This window comes from Triticum aestivum, chromosome 5D (assembly GCF_018294505.1).
Source record: "Triticum aestivum cultivar Chinese Spring chromosome 5D, IWGSC CS RefSeq v2.1, whole genome shotgun sequence".
In the NCBI taxonomy this organism is placed as follows: domain Eukaryota; kingdom Viridiplantae; phylum Streptophyta; class Magnoliopsida; order Poales; family Poaceae; genus Triticum; species Triticum aestivum.
The window spans coordinates 240,452,678-240,474,092 of record NC_057808.1 but is presented as its reverse complement, the minus strand read 5'-3'; the positions used below and the strand labels follow the sequence as shown (position 1 = coordinate 240,474,092).

At 45.5% G+C, this 21,415-nt stretch overlaps 1 protein-coding gene across 1 annotated transcript; it reads left to right on the top strand.

Moving 5' to 3' along the window:
* The first annotated feature begins 11,941 nt into the window (after positions 1 to 11,941).
* Positions 11,942 to 14,586, top strand: LOC123120410 (basic leucine zipper 19). The gene is made up of 4 exons (XM_044540398.1): positions 11,942 to 12,387; positions 13,302 to 13,392; positions 13,811 to 13,937; positions 14,197 to 14,586. Exons 1-4 carry the CDS (start codon positions 12,041 to 12,043, stop codon positions 14,349 to 14,351), a joined length of 720 nt encoding a protein of 239 aa, XP_044396333.1. The 5' UTR covers positions 11,942 to 12,040; the 3' UTR covers positions 14,352 to 14,586.
* Positions 14,587 to 21,415: the final 6,829 nt, after the last annotated feature.

Below are 21,415 nucleotides of genomic sequence, written 5' to 3'. Positions count from 1 at the left end.
TATAAATAGGAGGGGGGTCCGGCGGCTTGGGGAGGGGGCAAACCGAGCGGGGGCGGCTCCGTGTCCGCCATGGACACGGCGCGGCGGCGGGGGCGTGCTGGGGAAGGAGATCCCGCGGGCGGCTGGGCCTCGGCTGGGCTTCGGCCCGGCGGGCGCGCGCAGTTTTTTTTTAAAATATGTTCCGCGGAAAATTTTGTAGAAAAATAAATAAAAGTCCAAAAAAGATAAAACAAATTTTCCCCGTCTAGTTAGAAAATCTAGAATAGGGTGAACATTTTTTTGACACAAAATAAATTTTTGAAAACATGCAATATTTTTATAATGCAATAAAATTGCAAATAAAATCCGAATAAATTCCAATAAATGATTTTAACACTTTTTCTCCAGTATTTCAATTGTTTTGGAGAAGTCATATTTTCTCCTCTCGTTTATTTTTAAAAATGAAATATTTTTCCGGAGAGAAAATAATTAAAACTAAAATCCTCGTTTTATAATTTGATGAAAATCAAATATGAAAATTCGAGAAAATCCCCAACTCTCTCCGAGGGTCCTTGAGTTGCTTAGGATTTATCGAGGATTTGTCAAAATGCAATAAAATATGATATGCAATGATGATCTATGTATAACATACCAAATTGAAAATTTGGGATGTTACATCTCGCCGGCGCCACCGCAGGTCCGCCTCGTCTCCGGTGACCCTAGGGCCATGGGAGCACAGTGGATTCAGCCTAGGGTTGGGGGGGGGGTCTGATTTTAGTCGTTCCTTTCAGTTTTGTTAGGGTTTGTCTCCTGCTCAGGAAGCAGAGACGGCGACGGCTCCCTGAAGATGGAATAAAGGTCTTCCCGCCTAGCCCCCGTTCTGGCGGTGCATGTAGCATCATTGGTGAGTGTGTGGAAATGTGTCTCCGACGGATCTATCTTTGGTGGATTTGCTCGGATCTCGTCGTTGTTCGTCTACGTTCATGTGTCATCGGGTTGGATCCTTTCAATCTACGTTATTCTTCATCGGCGGCGGTTGCTGTTCTGGTGTGCTGGTCCTATGGGGCCTTAGCACTACGACTTTTTCCGACTGTCTATTACAACAAGTTGTGCCCGACTCCAGCGATGAAGGGGCGACGACGGCAACGCGCCTTCCGCTTGCTTCAGTGCTGGTAGTCGTCGCTAGGTGGTTACGAATCTGGATATAGTTTTTATTATTTCTGATGTTCGTTGTATTGTCATGATTAAACATAAATAGATGGAAAGTTTTTTTTTAAAAAAAAGCTCTGACACGATCGTCCGCACGTTTCGTCGATGAAAAGGGGTTAGAAAAAACGGGTTCCATTGCTCCAATCAGTTCCCTGCTGGATCCATATGTGGAAACAAAAGAAGATCCACCAACGCAAAATCCATTGGATCTGAAATGTAGACGTAGAGGGAGGGGAACAGCATCATCTGTCTGTCAGGGCCACTGAGTGCAGCACGTGGTGGCGGAGACCCGATGAAGCGCTGGCCCAGCTGCCGCAGTTGCCAGCTGAATTCTGAAATCCACAAGCAAGGATAACTTCTCCCTGCAACTCTCTGATTAACTACTGGATCTCAAAATAATATTCATATATATATAACTCTCCAATCTACAATAGCACTGTAGGAGGACAGCAGCACTCTCTCACTTAGCTGTTGCTAGCTATCATCTCCTTTCCGCCCATCATGTGACCTCCATGCTTGTTCCTACCTAGCTGCCACCTTTTCCCTTTTAAAAATCGGGACCTCTCACTAAGCAAGTACTTGCACAGCATCTCCACAAAAAACCGAGTTTTAGCGCGCGGGACGTTTCGGCGCGCTCCAGCGGTGGCGGGAAAGTCGCGCGCGGGAACCGTTTGCGCGCACGCGGGAAAAGGCGGCAGGTCGCGCGCTATTTTTGGCGCATCGCTTCCGGCGCGCCTATAAAATGCGGCGCTCGCCTCTCTTCCTCTTCCACTGCCACGCGCGCCTCCACCGCTCCAGCGCCCCGCGACCGACGCGCCACGCCACCGCTTCCGTTGCTTCCGCTGCCACGCGCGCCACCGCTCCAGCGCCCCGCCACCGACGCGCCACCATGCCGCCGCGCCGCCGAGGAGCGTCGGGCTACCTTGGCGTCCGCCAGCGCCCCAACGGCGGGTTCTACTCCGAGATACGGTCCGGCCAACTCCGGCTCGGCCTCGGCACCTTCGAGACGGCGCACGAGGCCGCCCGCGCGTACGACGTGGCGGCGTGGCGCCTAGGCAGGCCGCGCCCGCAGATGAACTTCGACGACGTCCACACGCTCCAGCAGGCGCTGGACGTCGCCCCGCCGCCTCGTCTTCGCACGGCACAAGACCGTGCGGAGCACGCTGAGCGGCAGCGCCGCCTCCTCGTCGCCCATGAGGACGAGCGGACCATGGTGGAGTGGCGTCGGCGCCACCCGGAGGACGTCACCTACGAGCAAGCCTACTGTTGGGGAACGTAGTAATTTCAAAAAATTTCCTACGCACACGCAAGATCATGGTGATGCATAGCAACGAGAGGGGAGAGTGTTGTCCGCGTACCCTCGTAGACCGAAAGCGGAAGCGTTAACACAACGCGGTTGATGTAGTCGTACGTCTTCACGATCTGACCGATCAAGTACCGAACGCACGGCACCTCCGCGTTCAGCACACGTTCAGCTCGATGATGTCCCTCGAACTCCGATCCAGCCGAGTGTTGAGGGAGAGTTTCGTCAACACGACGGCGTGGTGACGATGATGATGTGCTACCGACGCAGGGCTTCGCCTAAGCTCCGCTACGATATTATCGAGGTGTAATATGGTGGAGGGGGCACCGCACACGGCTAAAAGATCGTAGATCAATTGTGTCTAGAGGTGCCCCCTGCCCCCGTATATAAAGGTGCAAGGGGGAGGCCGCCGGCCTAGGAGGTAGAGGCGCGCCAGGAGGAGTCCTACTCCTACCGGGAGTAGGACTCCCCCCCTTTCCATGTTGGACTAGGAGTGGAAGGGGGAAGAGGTGGAGGGGAGGAAGGAAGGGGGGCGCCGCCCCCCTCTCCTTGTCCTATTCGGACTGGGGGGAAGGGGGGCGCGGCCCTGCCCTAGCCTCCTCTCCTCTCTTCCACCTAGGCCCACTAAGGCCCATTAAGTTACCGGGGGGTTCCGGTAACCTCCCGGTACTTCGGAAAAATCCCGATTTCACCCGGAACACTTCCGATGTCCAAACATAGGCTTCCAATATATCAATCTTTATGTCTCGACCATTTCGAGACTCCTCGTCATGTCCGTGATCACATCCGGGACTCCGAACAACCTTCGGTACATCAAAACATATAAACTCATAATATAACTGTCATCGTAACGTTAAGCGTGCGGACCCTACGGGTTCGAGAACTATGTAGACATGACCGAGACACCTCTCCTGTCAATAACCAATAGCGGAACCTGGATGCTCATATTGGTTCCTACATATTCTACGAAGATCTTTATCGGTCAGACCGCATAACAACATACGTTGTTCCCTTTGTCATCGGTATGTTACTTGCCCGAGATTCGATCGTCGGTATCTCGATACCTAGTTCAATCTCGTTACCGGCAAGTCTCTTTACTCGTTCCGTAATACATCATCCCGCAACTAACTCATTAGTCACAATGCTTGCAAGGCTTATAGTGATGTGCATTACCGAGTGGGCCCAGAGATACCTCTCCGACAATCGGAGTGACAAATCCTAATCTCGAAATACGCCAACCCAACAAGTACCTTTGGAGACACCTGTAGAGCACCTTTATAATCACCCAGTTACGTTGTGACGTTTGGTAGCACACAAAGTGTTCCTCCGGTAAACGGGAGTTGCATAATCTCATAGTCATAGGAACATGTATAAGTCATGAAGAAAGCAATAGCAACATACTAAACGATCGAGTGCTAAGCTAACGGAATGGGTCAAGTCAATCACGTCATTATCCTAATGAGGTGACCCCGTTAATCAAATGACAACTCATGTCTATGGCTAGGAAACATAACCATCTTTGATTAACGAGCTAGTCAAGTAGAGGCATACTAGTGACACTCTGTTTGTCTATGTATTCACACATGTATTATGTTTCCGGTTAATACAATTCTAGCATGAATAATAAACATTTATCATGATATAAGGAAATAAATAATACTTTATTATTGCCTCTAGGGCATATTTCCTTCAGTCTCCCACTTGCACTAGAGTCAATAATCTAGATTACACAGTAATGATTCTTACACCCATGGAGTCTTGGTGTTGATCATGTTTTGCTCGTGGAAGAGGCTTAGTCAACGGGTCTGCAACATTCAGATCCGTATGTATCTTGCAAATTTCTATGTCTCCCACCTGGACTAAATCCCGGATGGAATTGAAGCGTCTTTTGATGTGCTTGGTTCTCTTGTGAAATCTGGATTCATTTGCTAAGGCAATTGCACCAGTATTGTCACAAAAGATTTTCATTGGTCCTGATGCACTAGGTATGACACCTAGATCGGATATGAACTCCTTCATCCAGACTCCTTCATTTGCTGCTTCCGAAGCAGCTATGTACTCTGCTTCACACCTAGATCCCGCCACGACGCTTTGCTTAGAACTGCACCAACTGACAGCTCCACCGTTCAATGTAAATACGTATCCGGTTTGCGATTTAGAATCGTCCGGATCAGTGTCAAAGCTTGCATCAACGTAACCATTTATGATGAGCTCTTTGTCACCTCCATAAACGAGAAACATATCCTTAGTCCTTTTCAGGTATTTCAGGATGTTCTTGACCGCTGTCCAGTGATCCACTCCTGGATTATTTTGGTACCTCCCTGCTAAACTTATAGCAAGGCACACATCAGGTCTAGTACACAGCATTGCATACATGATAGAGCCTATGGCTGAAGCATAGGGAACATCTTTCATCTTCTCTCTATCTTCTGCAGTGGTCGGGCATTGAGTCTTACTCAATCTCACACCTTGTAGTACAGGCAAGAACCCTTTCTTTGCTTGATCCATTTTGAACTTCTTCAAAACTTTGTCAAGGTATGTGCTTTGTGAAAGTCCAATTAAGCGTCTTGATCTATCTCTATAGATCTTGATGCCTAATATATATGCAGCTTCACCGAGGTCTTTCATTGAAAAACTCTTATTCAAGTATCCCTTTATGCTATCCAGAAATTCTATATCATTTCCAATCAGCAATATGTCATCCACATATAATATCAGAAATGCTACTGAGCTCCCACTCACTTTCTTATAAATACAGGCTTCTCCAAAAGTCTGTATAAAACCAAATGCTTTGATCACACTATCAAAGCGTTTATTCCAACTCCGAGAGGCTTGCACCAGTCCATAAATGGATCACTGGAGCTTGCACACTTTGTTAGCTCCCTTTGGATCGACAAAACCTTCCGGTTGCATCATATACAACTCTTCTTCCAGAAATCCATTCAGGAATGCAGTTTTGACATCCATTTGCCAAATTTCATAATCATAAAATGCGGCAATTGCTAACATGATTCGGACAGAATTAAGCATCGCTACGGGTGAGAAGGTCTCATCGTAGTCAATCCCTTGAACTTGTCGAAAACCTTTCGCAACAAGTCGAGCTTTATAGACAGTAACATTACCGTCAGCGTCAGTCTTCTTCTTGAAGATCCATTTATTTTCAATGGCTTGCCGACCATCGGGCAAGTCAACCAAAGTCCGTACTTTGTTCTCATACATGGATCCCATCTCGGATTTCATGGCCTCAAGCCATTTTGCGGAATCTGGGCTCACCATCGCTTCTTCATAGTTCGTAGGTTCGTCATGGTCTAGTAACATAACCTCCAGAACAGGATTACCGTACCACTCTGGTGCGGATCTTAATCTGGTTGACCTACGAGGTTCAGTAATAACTTGATCTGAAGTTTCATGATCATTATCATTAACTTCCCCACTAATTGGTGTAGGTGTCGCAGAAACTGGTTTATGTGATGATCTACTTTCCAATAAGGGAGCAGGTACAGTTACCTCATCAAGTTCTACTTTCCTCCCACTCACTTCTTTCGAGAGAAACTCCTTCTCTAGAAAGGATCCATTCTTAGCAACGAATGTCTTGCCTTCGGATCTGTGATAGAAGGTGTACCCAACAGTCTCCTTTGGGTATCCTATGAAGACACATTTCTCCGATTTAGGTTCGAGCTTATCAGGTTGAAGTTTCTTCACATAAGCATCACAACCCCAAACTTTAAGATATGACAACTTTGGTTTCTTGCCAAACCATAGTTCATAAGGTGTCGTTTCAACGGATTTCGATGGTGTCCTATTTAGAGTGAATGCAGCCGTCTCTAAAGCATAACCCCAAAACGACAGCGGTAAATCAGTAAGAGACATCATAGATCGCACCATATCAAGTAAAGTACGATTACGACGTTCGGACACACCATTACGCTGTGGTGTTCCGGGTGGCATGAGTTGCGAAACTATTCCGCATTGTTTCATATGTAGGCCAAACTCGTAACTCAAATATTCTCCTCCGCGATCTGATCGTAGAAACTTTATTTTCTTGTTACGATGATTTTCAACTTCGCTCTGAAATTCTTTGAACTTTTCAAATGTTTCAGACTTATGTTTCATTAAGTAGATATACCCATATCTGCTCAAATCATCTGTGAAGGTGAGAAAATAACGATATCCGCCACGAGCCTCAATATTCATCGGACCACATACATCTGTATGTATGATTTCCAATAAATCTGTTGCTCTCTCCATAGTTCCGGAGAACGGTGTTTTAGTCATCTTGCCCATGAGGCACGGTTCGCAAGTACCAAGTGATTCATAATCAAGTGATTCCAAAAGTCCATCAGTATGGAGTTTCTTCATGCGCTTTACACCGATATGACCTAAACGGCAGTGCCACAAATAAGTTGCACTGTCATTATCAACTCTGCATCTTTTGGCTTCGACATTATGAATATGTGTGTCACTACTATTGAGATTCATTAAAAATAGACCACTCTTCAAGGGTGCATGACCATAAAAGATATTATTCATATAAATAGAACAACCATTATTCTCTGATTTAAATGAATAACCGTCTCGCATTAAACAAGATCCAGATATAATGTTCATGCTCAACGCTGGCACCAAATAACAATTATTTAGGTCTAAAACTAATCCCGAAGGTAGATGTAGAGGTAGCGTGCCGACCGCGATCACATCGACTTTGGAACCATTTCCCACGCGCATCGTCACCTCGTCCTTAGCCAATCTTCGCTTAATCCGTAGCCCCTGTTTCGAGTTGCAAATATTAGCAACAGAACCAGTATCAAATACCCAGGTGCTACTGCGAGCATTAGTAAGGTACACATTAATAACATGTATATCACATATACCTTTGTTAACCTTGCCATCCTTCTTATCCGCCAAATACTTGGGGCAGTTCCGCTTCCAGTGACCAGTCTACTTGCAGTAGAAGCACTCAGTTTCAGGCTTAGATCCAGACTTGGGTTTCTTCTCCTGAACAGCAACTTGCTTGCTGTTCTTCTTGAAGTTCCCCTTCTTCTTCCCTTTGCCCTTTTTCTTGAAACTAGTGGTCTTACTGACCATCAACACTTGATGCTCCTTTTTGATTTCTACCTCCGCTGCCTTTAGCATTGCGAAGAGCTCGGGAATTGTCTTATCCATCCCTTGCATGTTATAGTTCATCATGAAGCTCTTGTAGCTTGGTGGCAGTGATTGAAGAATTCTGTCAATGACGCTATCATCCGGAAGATTAACTCCCAGTTGAATCAAGTGATTATTATACCCAGACATTTTGAGTATATGCTCACTGACAGAACTATTCTCTTCCATCTTGCAGCTGTAGAACTTATTGGAGACTTCATATCTCTCAATCTGGGCATTTGCTTGAAATATTAACTTCAACTCCTGGAACATCTCATATGCTCCATGACGTTCAAAACGTTGTTGAAGACCCGGTTCTAAGCCGTAAAGTATGGCACACTGAACTATCGAGTAGTCATCAGCTTTGCTCTGCCAGACGTTCATAACTTCTGGTGTTGCTCTTGCAGGAGGCCTGGCACCTAGCGGTGCTTCCAGGACGTAATTCTTCTGTGCAGCAATGAGGATAATCCTCAAGTTACGGACCCAGTCCGTGTAATTGCTACCATCATCTTTCAACTTTGCTTTCTCAAGGAACGCATTAAAATTCAACGGAACAACAGCACGGGCCATTTATCTACAATTAACACAGACAAGCAAGATACTATCAGGTACTAAGTTCATGATAAATTTAAGTTCAATTAATCATATTACTTAAGAACTCCCACTTAGATAGACATCCCTCTAATCATCTAAGTGATTACGTGATCCAAATCAACTAAACCATGTCCGATCATCACGTGAGATGGAGTAGTTTCAATGGTGAACATCACTATGTTGATCATATCTACTATATGATTCACGCTCGACCTTTCGGTCTCCGTGTTCCGAGGCCATATCTGCATATGCTAGGCTCGTCAAGTTTAACCTGAGTATTCCGCGTGTGCAACTGTTTTGCACCCGTTGTATTTGAACGTAGAGCCTATCACACCCGATCATCACGTGGTGTCTCAGCACGAAGAACTTTCGCAACGGTGCATACTCAGGGAGAACACTTTTATCTTGAAATTTTAGTGAGATATCATCTTATAATGCTACCGTCAATCAAAGCAAGATAAGATGCGTAAAAGATTAACATCACATGCGATCAATATAAGTGATATGATATGGCCATCATCATCTTGTGCTTGTGATCTCCATCTCCGAAGCACCGTCATGATCACCATCGTCACCGGCGCGACACCTTGATCTCCATCGTAGTATCGTTGTCGTCTCGCCAACTATTGCTTTTACGACTATCACTACCGCTTAGTGATAAAGTAAAACAATTACATGGCGATTGCCTTGGCTCCTGCCAGTTGCCGATAACTCGGTTACAAAACATGATCATCTCATACAATAAAATATAGCATCATGTCTTGACCATATCACATCACAACATGCCCTGCAAAAACAAGTTAGACGTCCTCTACTTTGTTGTTGAAAGTTTTACGTGGCTGCTACGGGCTTAGCAAGAACCGTTCTTACCTACGCATCAAAACCACAACGATAGTTTGTCAAGTTGGTGCTGTTTTAACCTTCGCAAGGACCGGGCGTAGCCATACTTTGTTCAACTAAAGTGAGAGAGACAGACACCCGCCAGTCACCTTTAAGCAACGAGTGCTCGCAACGGTGAAACCAGTCTCGCGTACGCGTACGCGTAATGTCGGTCCGGGCCGCTTCATCTCACAATACCGCCGAACCAAAGTATGACATGCTGGTAAGCAGTATGACTTATATCGCCCACAACTCACTTGTGTTCTACTCGTGCATAGCATCAACGCATAAAACCAGGCTCGGATGCCACTGTTGCGGAACGTAGTAATTTCAAAAAATTTCCTACGCACACGCAAGATCATGGTGATGCATAGCAACGAGACAGGAGAGTGTTGTCCATGTACCCTCGTAGACCGAAAGCGGAAGCGTTAACACAACGCGGTTGATGTAGTCGTACGTCTTCACGATCCGACCGATCAAGTACCGAACGCACGGCACCTCCGCGTTCAGCACACGTTCAGCTCGATGACGTCCCTCGAACTCCGATCCAGCCGAGTGTTGAGGGAGAGTTTCGTCAGCACAACGGCGTGGTGACGATGATGATGTTCTACCGACGCAGGGCTTCGCCTAAGCTCCGCTACGATATTATCGAGGTGTAATATGATGGAGGGGGGCACCGCACACGGCTAAAAGATCGTAGATCAATTGTGTCTAGAGGTGCCCCCCTGCCCCCGTATATAAAGGTGCAAGGGGGAGGCCGCCGGCCTAGGAGGTAGAGGCGCGCCAGGAGGAGTCCTACTCCTACCGGGAGTAGGACTCCCCCCCTTTCCATGTTGGACTAGGAGTGGAAGGGGGAAGAGGTGGAGGGGAGGAAGGAAGGGGGGCGCCGCCCCCCTCTCCTTGTCCTATTCGGACTGGGGGGAAGGGGGCGCGGCCCTGCCCTAGCCTCCTCTCCTCTCTTCCACCTAGGCCCACTAAGGCCCATTAAGTTACCGGGGGGTTCCGGTAACCTCCCGGTACTCCGAAAAAATCCCGATTTCACCCGGAACACTTCCGATGTCCAAACATAGGCTTCCAATATATCAATCTTTATGTCTCGACCATTTTGAGACTCCTCGTCATGTCCGTGATCACATCCGGGACTCCAAACAACCTTCGGTACATCAAAACATATAAACTCATAATATAACTGTCATCGTAACGTTAAGCGTGCGGACCCTACGGGTTCGAGAACTATGTAGACATGACCGAGACACCTCTCCGGTCAATAACCAATAGCGGAACCTGGATGCTCATATTGGTTCCTACATATTCTACGAAGATCTTTATCGGTCAGACCGCATAACAACATACGTTGTTCCCTTTGTCATCGGTATGTTACTTGCCCGAGATTCGATCGTCGGTATCTCGATACCTAGTTCAATCTCGTTACCGGCAAGTCTCTTTACTCGTTCCGTAATACATCATCCCGCAACTAACTCATTAGTCACAATGCTTGCAAGGCTTATAGTGATGTGCATTACCGAGTGGGCCCAGAGATACCTCTCCGACAATTGGAGTGACAAATCCTAATCTCGAAATACGCCAACCCAACAAGTACCTTTGGAGACACCTGTACAGCACCTTTATAATCACCCAGTTACGTTGTGACGTTTGGTAGCACACAAAGTGTTCCTCCGGTAAACGGGAGTTGCATAATCTCATAGTCATAGGAACATGTATAAGTCATGAAGAAAGCAATAGCAACATACTAAACGATCGAGTGCTAAGCTAACGGAATGGGTCAAGTCAATCACGTCATTCTCCTAATGAGGTGATCCCGTTAATCAAATGACAACTCATGTCTATGGCTAGGAAACATAACCATCTTTGATTAACGAGCTAGTCAAGTAGAGGCATACTAGTGACACTCTGTTTGTCTATGTATTCACACATGTATTATGTTTCCGGTTAATACAATTCTAGCATGAATAATAAACATTTATCATGATACAAGGAAATACATAATACTTTATTATTGCCTCTAGGGCATATTTCCTTCACCTAGTGGGCAAGGCGCCGCGAGGAGGAGACGCGAAGGCGCCGCGAGGAGCGGTTGGATAGGCATCGGCGAAAGGCTCTGGCGACATCGCAGTGTGACATCGTTCAAAATGGTGGGCAGTCGATCTTTTCGGCTAATGATGACCGTTGGTTGGACATGTGGATCGATACCTCGGACCAGACCAGCGAGGATGGCGACGATGACGACGACGACGACGACTGGGAGTAGGCTATAGTTGCGTATGTAGTTGCACTATCTAGTAGTTTTTTTATGTCGTTGCACTATCTAGTAGTAGTTTTTTTATCTATCTATGCTATGAAACTATGTAAAATATCTATGTATCGGTTTTTTTATCTATCTATGCTATGGAACTATGTAAAATATCTATGAAATAGGCTATAGTTTTTTTTAGCGCGTGTTGCATTTTTGCGCACTGCTGGAGCTGCGCGCGCGCTGCTTTTTAGCGCGGCTGCTGGAGCCAGCGCTGCGCGCCGCGCCAAACCAGGCGATGGGCGCGCGGCAAAGCAGTTTTTGACGCGCGGCGCGTTCGGCACCTGTTGGAGATGCTCTAACTAACTACCATATCTCTTGCTGTCATGTAGAGTACGTACTACAAGCACCAAGTAACCACCATATCTCCAGCATCTTATTGATGCCTAGTCCTAAACACATGCATGTTGCCACGAATAATGGCCATAAAATCATCACCTTCATCCCATCTACACTAATGCAACATGCCCCCACCCTGCATGTGATGTGCACCTACATACATACCTTGCATGTGATGTGCACCGAGACACAAAATATATACACTCCAGCTACACATCTCCTACACTTGCAGCCCACACACATAGTACACAGGAAGAACCCAGCGGTGGTAGATAGCTCAAGAAATGGCGCAGCTGCCGCCGAGAGCGCCGAGCGCGGGGGGGCAGGACTGGCCGGTGGCAGGCGAGTTCCTCGGGTTCGCGGCGGCCCGGCGGGGCGTGCACCGGCGCTCGGCCAGCGATCCGGCGGCTTTCCTGGAGGCCGTGCCAATGGACCACATCCTCAGCGGCGGCGGCGGCGACGACGAGTTCGACAGGCTCGACGACGAGCAGCTCATGTCCATGTTCTCCAATGTCGACGGCGGGTGCGACAGGCCGGGCTTCATGGACACGGGAGAGGCGGAGGAGGGGACGCCCAGCGCGGGCGCAATGGCCGCCGCGGACGGCTTCGGTGACCCCAAGAGGGTTAAAAGGTCTGTTACATTTCCTACTTAGCAAATTTATTTTTTTCTTTTGAGTGGAGCAAAGTTAATTTGCTTTTTAACATAGAACAATAGTTCATGTAGTATTTATACCAGAGTAAACGGTAGAAACACAATTACGTTTATTTTAAAGATAGAGCTCGATTTGGTTGGCGATTCACGGCAACTATACATTTGTTTACGGTATCTCTAGAGCCAACAAATTACCTACTACGTTGGCCGTGAATCAGTAATTTTGGTTTTACCCCAGTGAAAAAACAAATACAATTTGGGTGTTCATAAATCACGACTAGCTGTTCAAATTAACAACTCTGCAAGAAGTTGCCACTTTAAAAGCCATTTTAAACTGAAATTTTGATTCGACTCGCCTCCTGGTCCTGGGTCGCTCTCGGCGGCTCCGGAGGCCCCCCGTCGCCACCTCCTAACCGCCACGCCCTGCCTTCGCCGTCGCCGGAGGAGGTCACCGGGCTAAGCTTTGCGACACGGAGGGCGGCGGCGAGGCCATGCCCTCTCGCGCGCGAGATCCCCTCCTCTCGAGATCCGCTTCTTCGGCTGCTGCCCCAACCCCTGCCGGTCCTCTGGCCGTCTGGCGCATGCTGCGGCCTGGCCATGCCCTGCTTAGGCGGCTGCTCCTCCCGACGGCTCGACCCAGCCTTCCCTCTTCTTGCGTGCGCTAAGCTGGCCGGCAGAGCACGGAGGCTGCTAGGAGTGCATTTCAAGTTTAGATCTCAAATTTCAGAAAAGAAATATTCAGGCGTAAATATTACTCAAATGTGCATGCTTCGTTGTAAAACAATTACCGAAATGCGCATTCGCATCATACATTCATACTGTATCCCTTAGTAAGCTGCATACACAAAACTCTGCGAATCTAAGTAACAAATTAGCTGGCAATTTTGTTTCAGGATATTGGCCAACAGGCAGTCAGCGCAGAGGTCAAGAGTTCGGAAGTTGCAGTACATCTCAGAGCTTGAACGCAGCGTCACCGGACTCCAGGTATTCACTCTACTTCTCTCGGACCTCAACGAAGAACTACAAAAAGATATCAAAAGAATCAAGAAAATAGTCTTGTGCATACTGAATACTTCAACAATTTCTGTCTTGCATTCCCAGCAAATAGTCCCTAGTTTTGTGTGTGTGAAGAAATAAGTGTCCATGACTTATGCATACACCTAGCACACTCAAAACATTTTCAATGTCCATTTTTTTTCAATATTGTTTGCTATTTTTTTCAAATTTATAGTTCATTTGGGAGTGGATGAGCTCAGTCTCCAAGAGCAATTACCAAGTTTTTCACTGTTACTCGAGATAATTCAGAGACAACAAAAGGAGAATTTTCCCCGCAAAAAAGAAACAAAAAGAGAATTTTAACCATTGAAATCCCAAAATTTGATTGGTTGTTTACTTGGTTCAGATGGAGGTGTCAGCACTCTCTCCCCGCGTGGCCTTTCTAGATCATCAGCGGTCATTACTGACCGTGGGCAACAGCCATCTCAGGCAAAGAATTGCCGCCCTTGCACAAGACAAGATCTTCAAAGATGGTACCGAACCTTCATGCCCATTTTAGCTAATTTATCCGTTTCTCTATGATAAATATGGGCTCCAGTGCCATCTTTTTTGTCAGGCACCAACCAGCACACCAAAAGACTGTTAATTTGAACAAAATGCAAATAATGTTTTGACGCAAACAGATTTACTGAATGAAAATAAACATTCTGCAAAACAATTTTTTTGATTGACTCCTAGTTAAGCAAAGCCATCCAGTGTCTTGTTTAAACTCATCCCAAAGTTGCAATGCAGCTCATCAAGAGGCACTCAAAGAGGAGATTGAGCGACTACGGCAGTTGTTCCACCACCAGAAGATCAAGGCCACAGGCGGCACAGACATGGCCACGGCCGCCTCAATGCAAGCCAAGCAAGAGCTCCTTATGTGTGAGGGAGCCGCGATGCGATAACACAACATGGCGCAAGCAGCCTTTTTGTGGTGACTTTTTCCTTCCACTCTTGTCGATTCATCGTGTGCAAACACACCAATGTTACTAGATTATTTGTGCAGTTTGACATGTTCATTGTTTTTGTTTTTTGTGATGTTCACTCGTCCCTACCGATAATTGTGTTGGGATGGAAAATTGTCGTAGATATATTGTTTGGACCATCCTTGCATTTGTGTTGGTAAAGATATTTTCAATATTATTCGGTCTTCGGTTTGTGGGAAACAGAATCTCTAAAGGACACTTTTATTGACTAAAAAAGTCGCAGCAAGATGACAAATGAAATGTTTTCTATAAAGGACTATTTTATTGACTAAAAAAGTCGCATCAAGATGACAAACGGAATGAACACACACCCAACCTATGCATAATTATGATGACACAACCAACACACAAAGAAAGAAAGAAAGAAAACACAGAAAAACAAAAAAAAAGTTTGTCGAAGCGAACTACATCATGTAAACCATCAACATCAACCACCACTGATGAGAACACTAAGACTATGGGAAAAGTGCTTCAACAATGACGCCTCCAAGAAGGCAACGATGTGCGAGCCTCGCCATCGTCAAATCCACCCACGGAGGCTAGATCTTGGTTTTCAGTTTTCACTCCGAAGAGAACGTCCAAACAACTCGAGATAAATGCCTCCACAAGGGGATGATGTGGAACACCATCATTGCCTCATTCAACCAGTTCAGATCAGACCTAAAGTTTTCACTCTGGAGCTTGGGACTAACGGCGCAGATTTTTGTTAGTACCCTCGGTTGGGTGCCTTGCGTGGCCGGAAGTACTGAGACGGAGCCCGCACACGCAAGTTACCCAGGTTCGGGCCTCCGAAGAGTAATCCCCTACGTCCTGCTTGTTATTGTTATTCAGGGTGGAGAATACCGCGTGAGAGGGAATACAATGGTGTATAGAGAGATGGGTACCGAGCTTTGTTGATGTAGTGTGGAACCCTAATGTGGTCGATCTTTCACAATTGGAGCGGATCCCGCGAAGAACACGAGGGAAAACACGAGGGAAATCACGAGAGGAACACTCAAATAAACAAGATGCAATCACACATGTGCTAAATCCACATACATATGGAGAGATACACGATCCAAAGTCAGCATGGGAGGATACACGATAGCTAGTTCATCCCAATCCGTGAGGAGATGGGGTCTTGAATCCGTAGAGGATCTTCCCTAAAAGGGGTCTTGAATCCATGTGGGGGATCTTCTCCTAGGAGGTCTTGAACTCCGAGGAGTAGGGGTACGTGGATGAGCAAAGCTCTATCTCTAATGAGCTATCACATTGCTAACTCTAGCTAGGAGGAGGTGAGGGTCTATATATAGTGCTAGTACAAGTTGGGGCGAATGGATGGGTACATGGGCAAGTGGCCTGTTACACTGCGCACAGGGGGGGTCGGATGTCCGGACGTTGATAACCCACAAGTATAGGGGATCGCAACAGTTTTCGAGGGTAGAGTATTCAACCCAAATTTATTAATTCGACACAAGGGGAGCCAAAGAATATTCTCAAGTATTAGCAGTTGAGTTGTCAATTCAACCACACCTGGATAACTTAGTATCTGCAGCAAAGTATTTAGTAGCAAAGTAGTATGGAAGTAACGGTAATGGTAGCAAAAGTAATATTTTTGGGTTTTGTAGTGATTGTAACAGTAACAACGGAAAAGTAAATAAGCGAAGAGCAATATGTGAAAAGCTCGTAGGCATTGGATCGGTGATGGAGAATTATGCCGGATGTGGTTCATCATGTAACAGTCATAACATAGAGTGACACAGAACTAGCTCCAATTCATCAATGTAATGTAGGCATGTATTCCGAATATAGTCATACGTGCTTATGGAAAAGAACTTGCATGACATCTTTTGTCCTACCCTCCCGTGGCAGCGGGGTCCTAATGGAAACTAAGGGATATTAAGGCCTCCTTTTAATAGAGTACCGGACCAAAGCATTAACACATAGTGAATACATGAACTCCTCAAACTACGGTCATCACCAGGAGTGGTCCCGATTATTGTCACTTCGGGGTTGCCGGATCATAACACATAGTAGGTGACTATAGACTTGCAAGATAGGATCAAGAACTCACACATATTCATGAAGACATAATAGGTTCAGATCTGAAATCATGGCACTCGTGCCCTAGTGACAAGCATTAAGCATAGCAAAGTCATAGCAACATCAATCTCAGAACATAGTGGATACTAGGGATCAAACCCTAACAAAACTAACTCGATTACATGATAAATCTCATCCAACCCATCACCGTCCAGCAAGCCTACGATGGAATTACTCACGCACGGCGGTGAGCATCATGGAATTGGTGATGGAGGATGGTTGATGATAACAATGGCGACGGATTTCCCTCTCCGGAGCCCCGAACGGACTGCAGATCAGCCCTCCCGAGAGAGTTTAGGGCTTGGCGGCGGCTCCGTATCGTAAAACGCGATGAATCCTTCTCTCTGATTTTTTTCTCCCCGAACATGAATATATGGAGTTGGAGTTGAGGTCGGTGGAGCTCCAGGGGGCCCACGAGGCAGGGGGCGCGCCCAGGGGGGCAGGCGCGCCCCCACCCTCGCGGAAAGGGTGTGGCCCCCCTGGCCTTGGTTCTTTCGCCAGTATTTTTTATTATTTCCAAAAATAATCTCCGTGAAGTTTCAGGTCATTCCGAGAACTTTTGTTTCTACACATAAATAACACCATGGCAATTCTACTAAAAACAGCGTCAGTCCGGGTTAGTTCCATTCAAATCATGCAAGTTAGAGTCCAAAACAAGGGCAAAAGTGTTTGGAAAAGTAGATACGACGGAGACGTATCAACTCCCCCAAGCTTAAACCTTTGCTTGTCCTCAAGCAATTCAGTTTGATAAACTGAAAGTGATAAAGAAACACTTTTACAAACTCTGTTTGCTCTTGGTGTTGTAAATATGTAAAGCCAGCATTCAAGTTTTCAGCAAAGATTATGAACTAACCATATTCACAATAACTCTTAGGTATCATGTTTACTCATATCAATGGCATAATCAACTAGCGAGCAATAATAATAAATCTCGGATGACAACACTTTCTCAAAACAATCATAATATGATATAACAAGATGGTATCTCGCTAGCCCTTTCTGAGACCGCAAAACATAAATGCAGAGCACCTTTAAAGATCAAGGACTGACTAAACATTGTAATTCATGGTAAAAGAGATTCAGTCATAGTCATACCCAATATAAATTAATAGTAATGGATGCAAATGACAGCGGTGCTCTCCAGCTGGTGCTTTTAATAAGAGGGTGATGACTCAACATAAAAGTAAATAGATAGGCCCTTCGCAGAGGGAAGTGCTACCTCTTGAGCACTGCGTTGGTTTTCCCTTGAAGAGGAAAGGGTGATGCAGCAAAGTAGCGTAAGTATTTCCCTCAGTTTTTGAACCAAGGTATCAATCCAGTAGGAGACCACGCACGAGTCCCTCGCACCTACACAAACAAATAAATCCTCGCAACCAATGCAATAAAGGGGTTGTCAATCCCTTCACGGTCACTTACGAGAGTGAGATCTGATAGATATGATAAGATGATATTTTTGGTATTTTTATGATAAAGATGCAAAGTAAAGAAAGCAAAATAAAAACGGCGCCAAAAATAGCTTGTTGACGGGAGATTAATATGATGGAAAATAGACCCGGGGGCCATAGGTTTCACTAGTGGCTTCTCTCATGAGCATAAGTATTACGGTGGGTGAACAAATTACTGTTGAGCAATTGATAGAATTGAGCATAGTTATGAGAATATCTAGGTATGATCATGTATATAGGCATCACGTCCGAGACAAGTAGACCGACTCCTGCCTGCATCTACTACTATTACTCCACACATCGACCGCTATCCAGCATGCATCTAGAGTATTAAGTTCATAAGAACAGAGTAGCGCTTTAAGTAAGATGACATGATGTAGAGGGATAAACTCATGCAATATGACATAAACCCCATATTGTTATCCTCGATGGCAACAATACAATACATGCCTTGCTGCCCCTACTGTCACTGGGAAAGGACACCGCAAGATTGAACCCAAAGCTAAGCACTTCTCCCATTGCAAGAAAGATCAATCTAGCAGGCCAAACCAAACTGATAATTCGAAGAGACTTGCAAAGATAACCAATCATACATAAAAGAATTCAGAGAAGATTCAAATATTGTTCATAGATAAACTTGATCATCAACCCACAATTCATCGGTCTCAACAAACACACCGCAAAAGAAGATTACATCAAATAGATCTCCACAAGAGAGGGGGAGAACATTGTATTGAGATCCAAAAAGAGAGAAGAAACCATCTAGCTAATAACTATGGACCCGAAGGTCTGAGGTAAACTACTCACACATCATCGGAGAGGCTATGGTGTTGATGTAGAAGCCCTTCGTGATCGATACCCCCTCCGGTGGAGCTCCGGAAAAGGACCCAAGATGGGATCTCATGGGTACAGAAGGTTGCGGTGGTGGAATTAGTTATTTGGCTCCGTATCTGGTAGTTTGGGGGTACGTAGGTATATATAGGAGGAAGAAGTACGTCGGTGGAGCAACGTGGGGCCCACGAGGGTGGAGGCTGCGCCCGGGGGGTAGGCGCGCCCCCTACCTCGTGCCTTCCTGGTTGATGTCTTGACGTAGGGTCCAAGTCCTCTGGATCATGTTCGTTCCGAAAATCACGTTCCCGAAGGTTTCATTCCGTTTGGACTCCGTTTGATATTCTTTTTCTGCGAAACTCTGAAATAGGCAAAAAACATCAATTCTGGGCTGGGCCTCCGGTTAATAGGTTAGTCCCAAAAATAATATAAAAGTGTATAATAAAGCCCATTAATGTCCAAAACAGAATATAATATAGCATGGAACAATAAAAAATTATAGATACGTAGGAGACGTATCAAGCATCCCCAAGCTTAATTCCTGCTCGTCCTCGAGTAGGTAAATGATAAAAACAGAATTTTTGATGTGGAATGCTACTTGGCATAATTTCAATGTAATTCTCTTAATTGTGGTATGAATATTCAGATCTGAAAGATTCAAGACAAAAGTTTAATATTGACATAAAAATAATAATACTTCAAGCATACTAACTAAGCAATTATGTCTTCTCAAAATAACATGGCCAAAGAAAGTTATCCCTACAAAATCATATAGTCTGGCTATGCTCTATATTCACCACACAAAGTATTTAAATCATGCACAACCCCGATGACAAGCCAAGCAATTGTTTCATACTTTTGATGTTCTCAAACTTTTTCAATCTTCACGCAATACATGAGCGTGAGCCATGGACATAGCACTATATGTGGAATAGAATGGTGGTTGTGGTGAAGACAAAAAGGAGAAGATAGTCTCACATCAACTAGGCGTATCAACGGGCTATGGAGATGCCCATTAATAGATATCAATGTGAGTGAGTAGGGATTGCCATGCAACGGATGCATGATACATCTCCAACGTATCTATAATTTTTGATTGCTCCATGCTATATTATCTTCTATTTTGGACAATATTGGGCTTTATTATTCACTTTTATATTATTTATGGGACTAACCTATTAACCGGAGGCCTAGCCCAGAATTGATGTTTTTTTGCCTATTTTAGAGTTTCGCAGAAAAAGAATATCAAACGGAGTCCAAACGGAATGAAACCTTCGGGAACGTGATTTGGAACAAATAAGATCCAGGAGACTTGGAACCTACGTCAAGAAACAAAAGAGGAAGCCACGAGTTAGGGGGCGCACCTACCCCCCAGGGCACGCCCTCCACCCTCGTGGGCCCCCTGTTGCTCCACCGACGTACTCCTTCCTCCTATATATACCTACGTACCCCCAAACGATCAGATACAGAGCCAAAAACCTAATTCCACCGCCGCAACCTTCTGTACCCACGAGATCCCATCTTGGGGCCTGTTCCGGAGCTCTGCCGGAGGGGGCATCGATCACGGAGGGCTTCTACATCATCACCATAGCCCCTCCGATGAAGTGTGAGTAGTTTACCTCAGACCTTCGGGTCCATAGTTATTAGCTAGATGGCTTCCTCTCTCTTTTTGGATCTCAATACAATGTTCTCCCCCTCTCTCGTGGAGATCTATTCGATGTAATCTTCTTTTTGCGGTGTGTTTGTTGAGACCGATGAATTGTGGGTTTATGATCAAGTTTATCTATGAAAAATATTTGAATCTTCTCTGAATTCTTTTATGTATGATTGGTTATCTTTGCAAGTCTCTTCGAATTATCAGTTTGGTTTGGCCTACTAGATTGATCTTTCTTGCAATGGGAGAAGTGCTTAGCTTTGGGTTCAATCTTGCGGTGTCCTTTCCCAGTGACAGTAGGGGCAGCAAGGCATGTATTGTATTGTTGCCATCGAGGATAACAAGATGGTTTTTTTATCATATTGCATGAATTTATCCCTCTACATCATGTCATCTTGCTTAAGGCGTTACTCTGTTTTCATGAACTTAATACTCTAGATGCATGCTGGATAGCGGTCGATGAGTGGAGTAATAGTAGTAGATGCAGGCAGGAGTCGGTCTACTTGTCTCGGACGTGATGCCTATATACATGATCATACCTAGATATTCTCATAACTATGCTCAATTCTGTCAATTGCTCAACAGTAATTCGTTCACCCACCGTAAAATACTTATGCTCTTGAGAGAAGCCACTAGGGAAACCTATGGCCCCCGGGTCTATCTTCATCATATTAATCTTCCAACACTTCGTTATTTCCTTTGCTTTTTACTTTGCTTTTATTTTACTTTGCATCTTTATCACAAAAATACCAAAAATATTATCCTATCATATCTATCAGATCTCACTCTCGCAAGTGGCTGTGAAGGGATTGACAACCCCTTATCGCATTGGTTGCGAGGATTTATTTGTTTTGTGTAGGTGCGAGGGACTCGCGCATAGCCTCCTACTGGATTGATACCTTGGTTCTCAAAAACTGAGGGAAATACTTACGCTACTTTGCTGCATCACCCTTTCCTCTTCAAGGGAAAACCAA

Excerpts from the sequence above, each read along its gene's own strand:
- LOC123120410 (XM_044540398.1), top strand. The coding sequence starts at position 12,041 with ATGGCGCAGCTGCCGCCGAGAGCGCCGAGCGCGGGGGGGCAGGACTGG. Across the intron at positions 13,393-13,810 it reads GCAGCGTCACCGGACTCCAG|ATGGAGGTGTCAGCACTCTC; the intron begins GTATTCACTCTA and ends TACTTGGTTCAG. Across the intron at positions 13,938-14,196 it reads AGACAAGATCTTCAAAGATG|CTCATCAAGAGGCACTCAAA; the intron begins GTACCGAACCTT and ends GTTGCAATGCAG.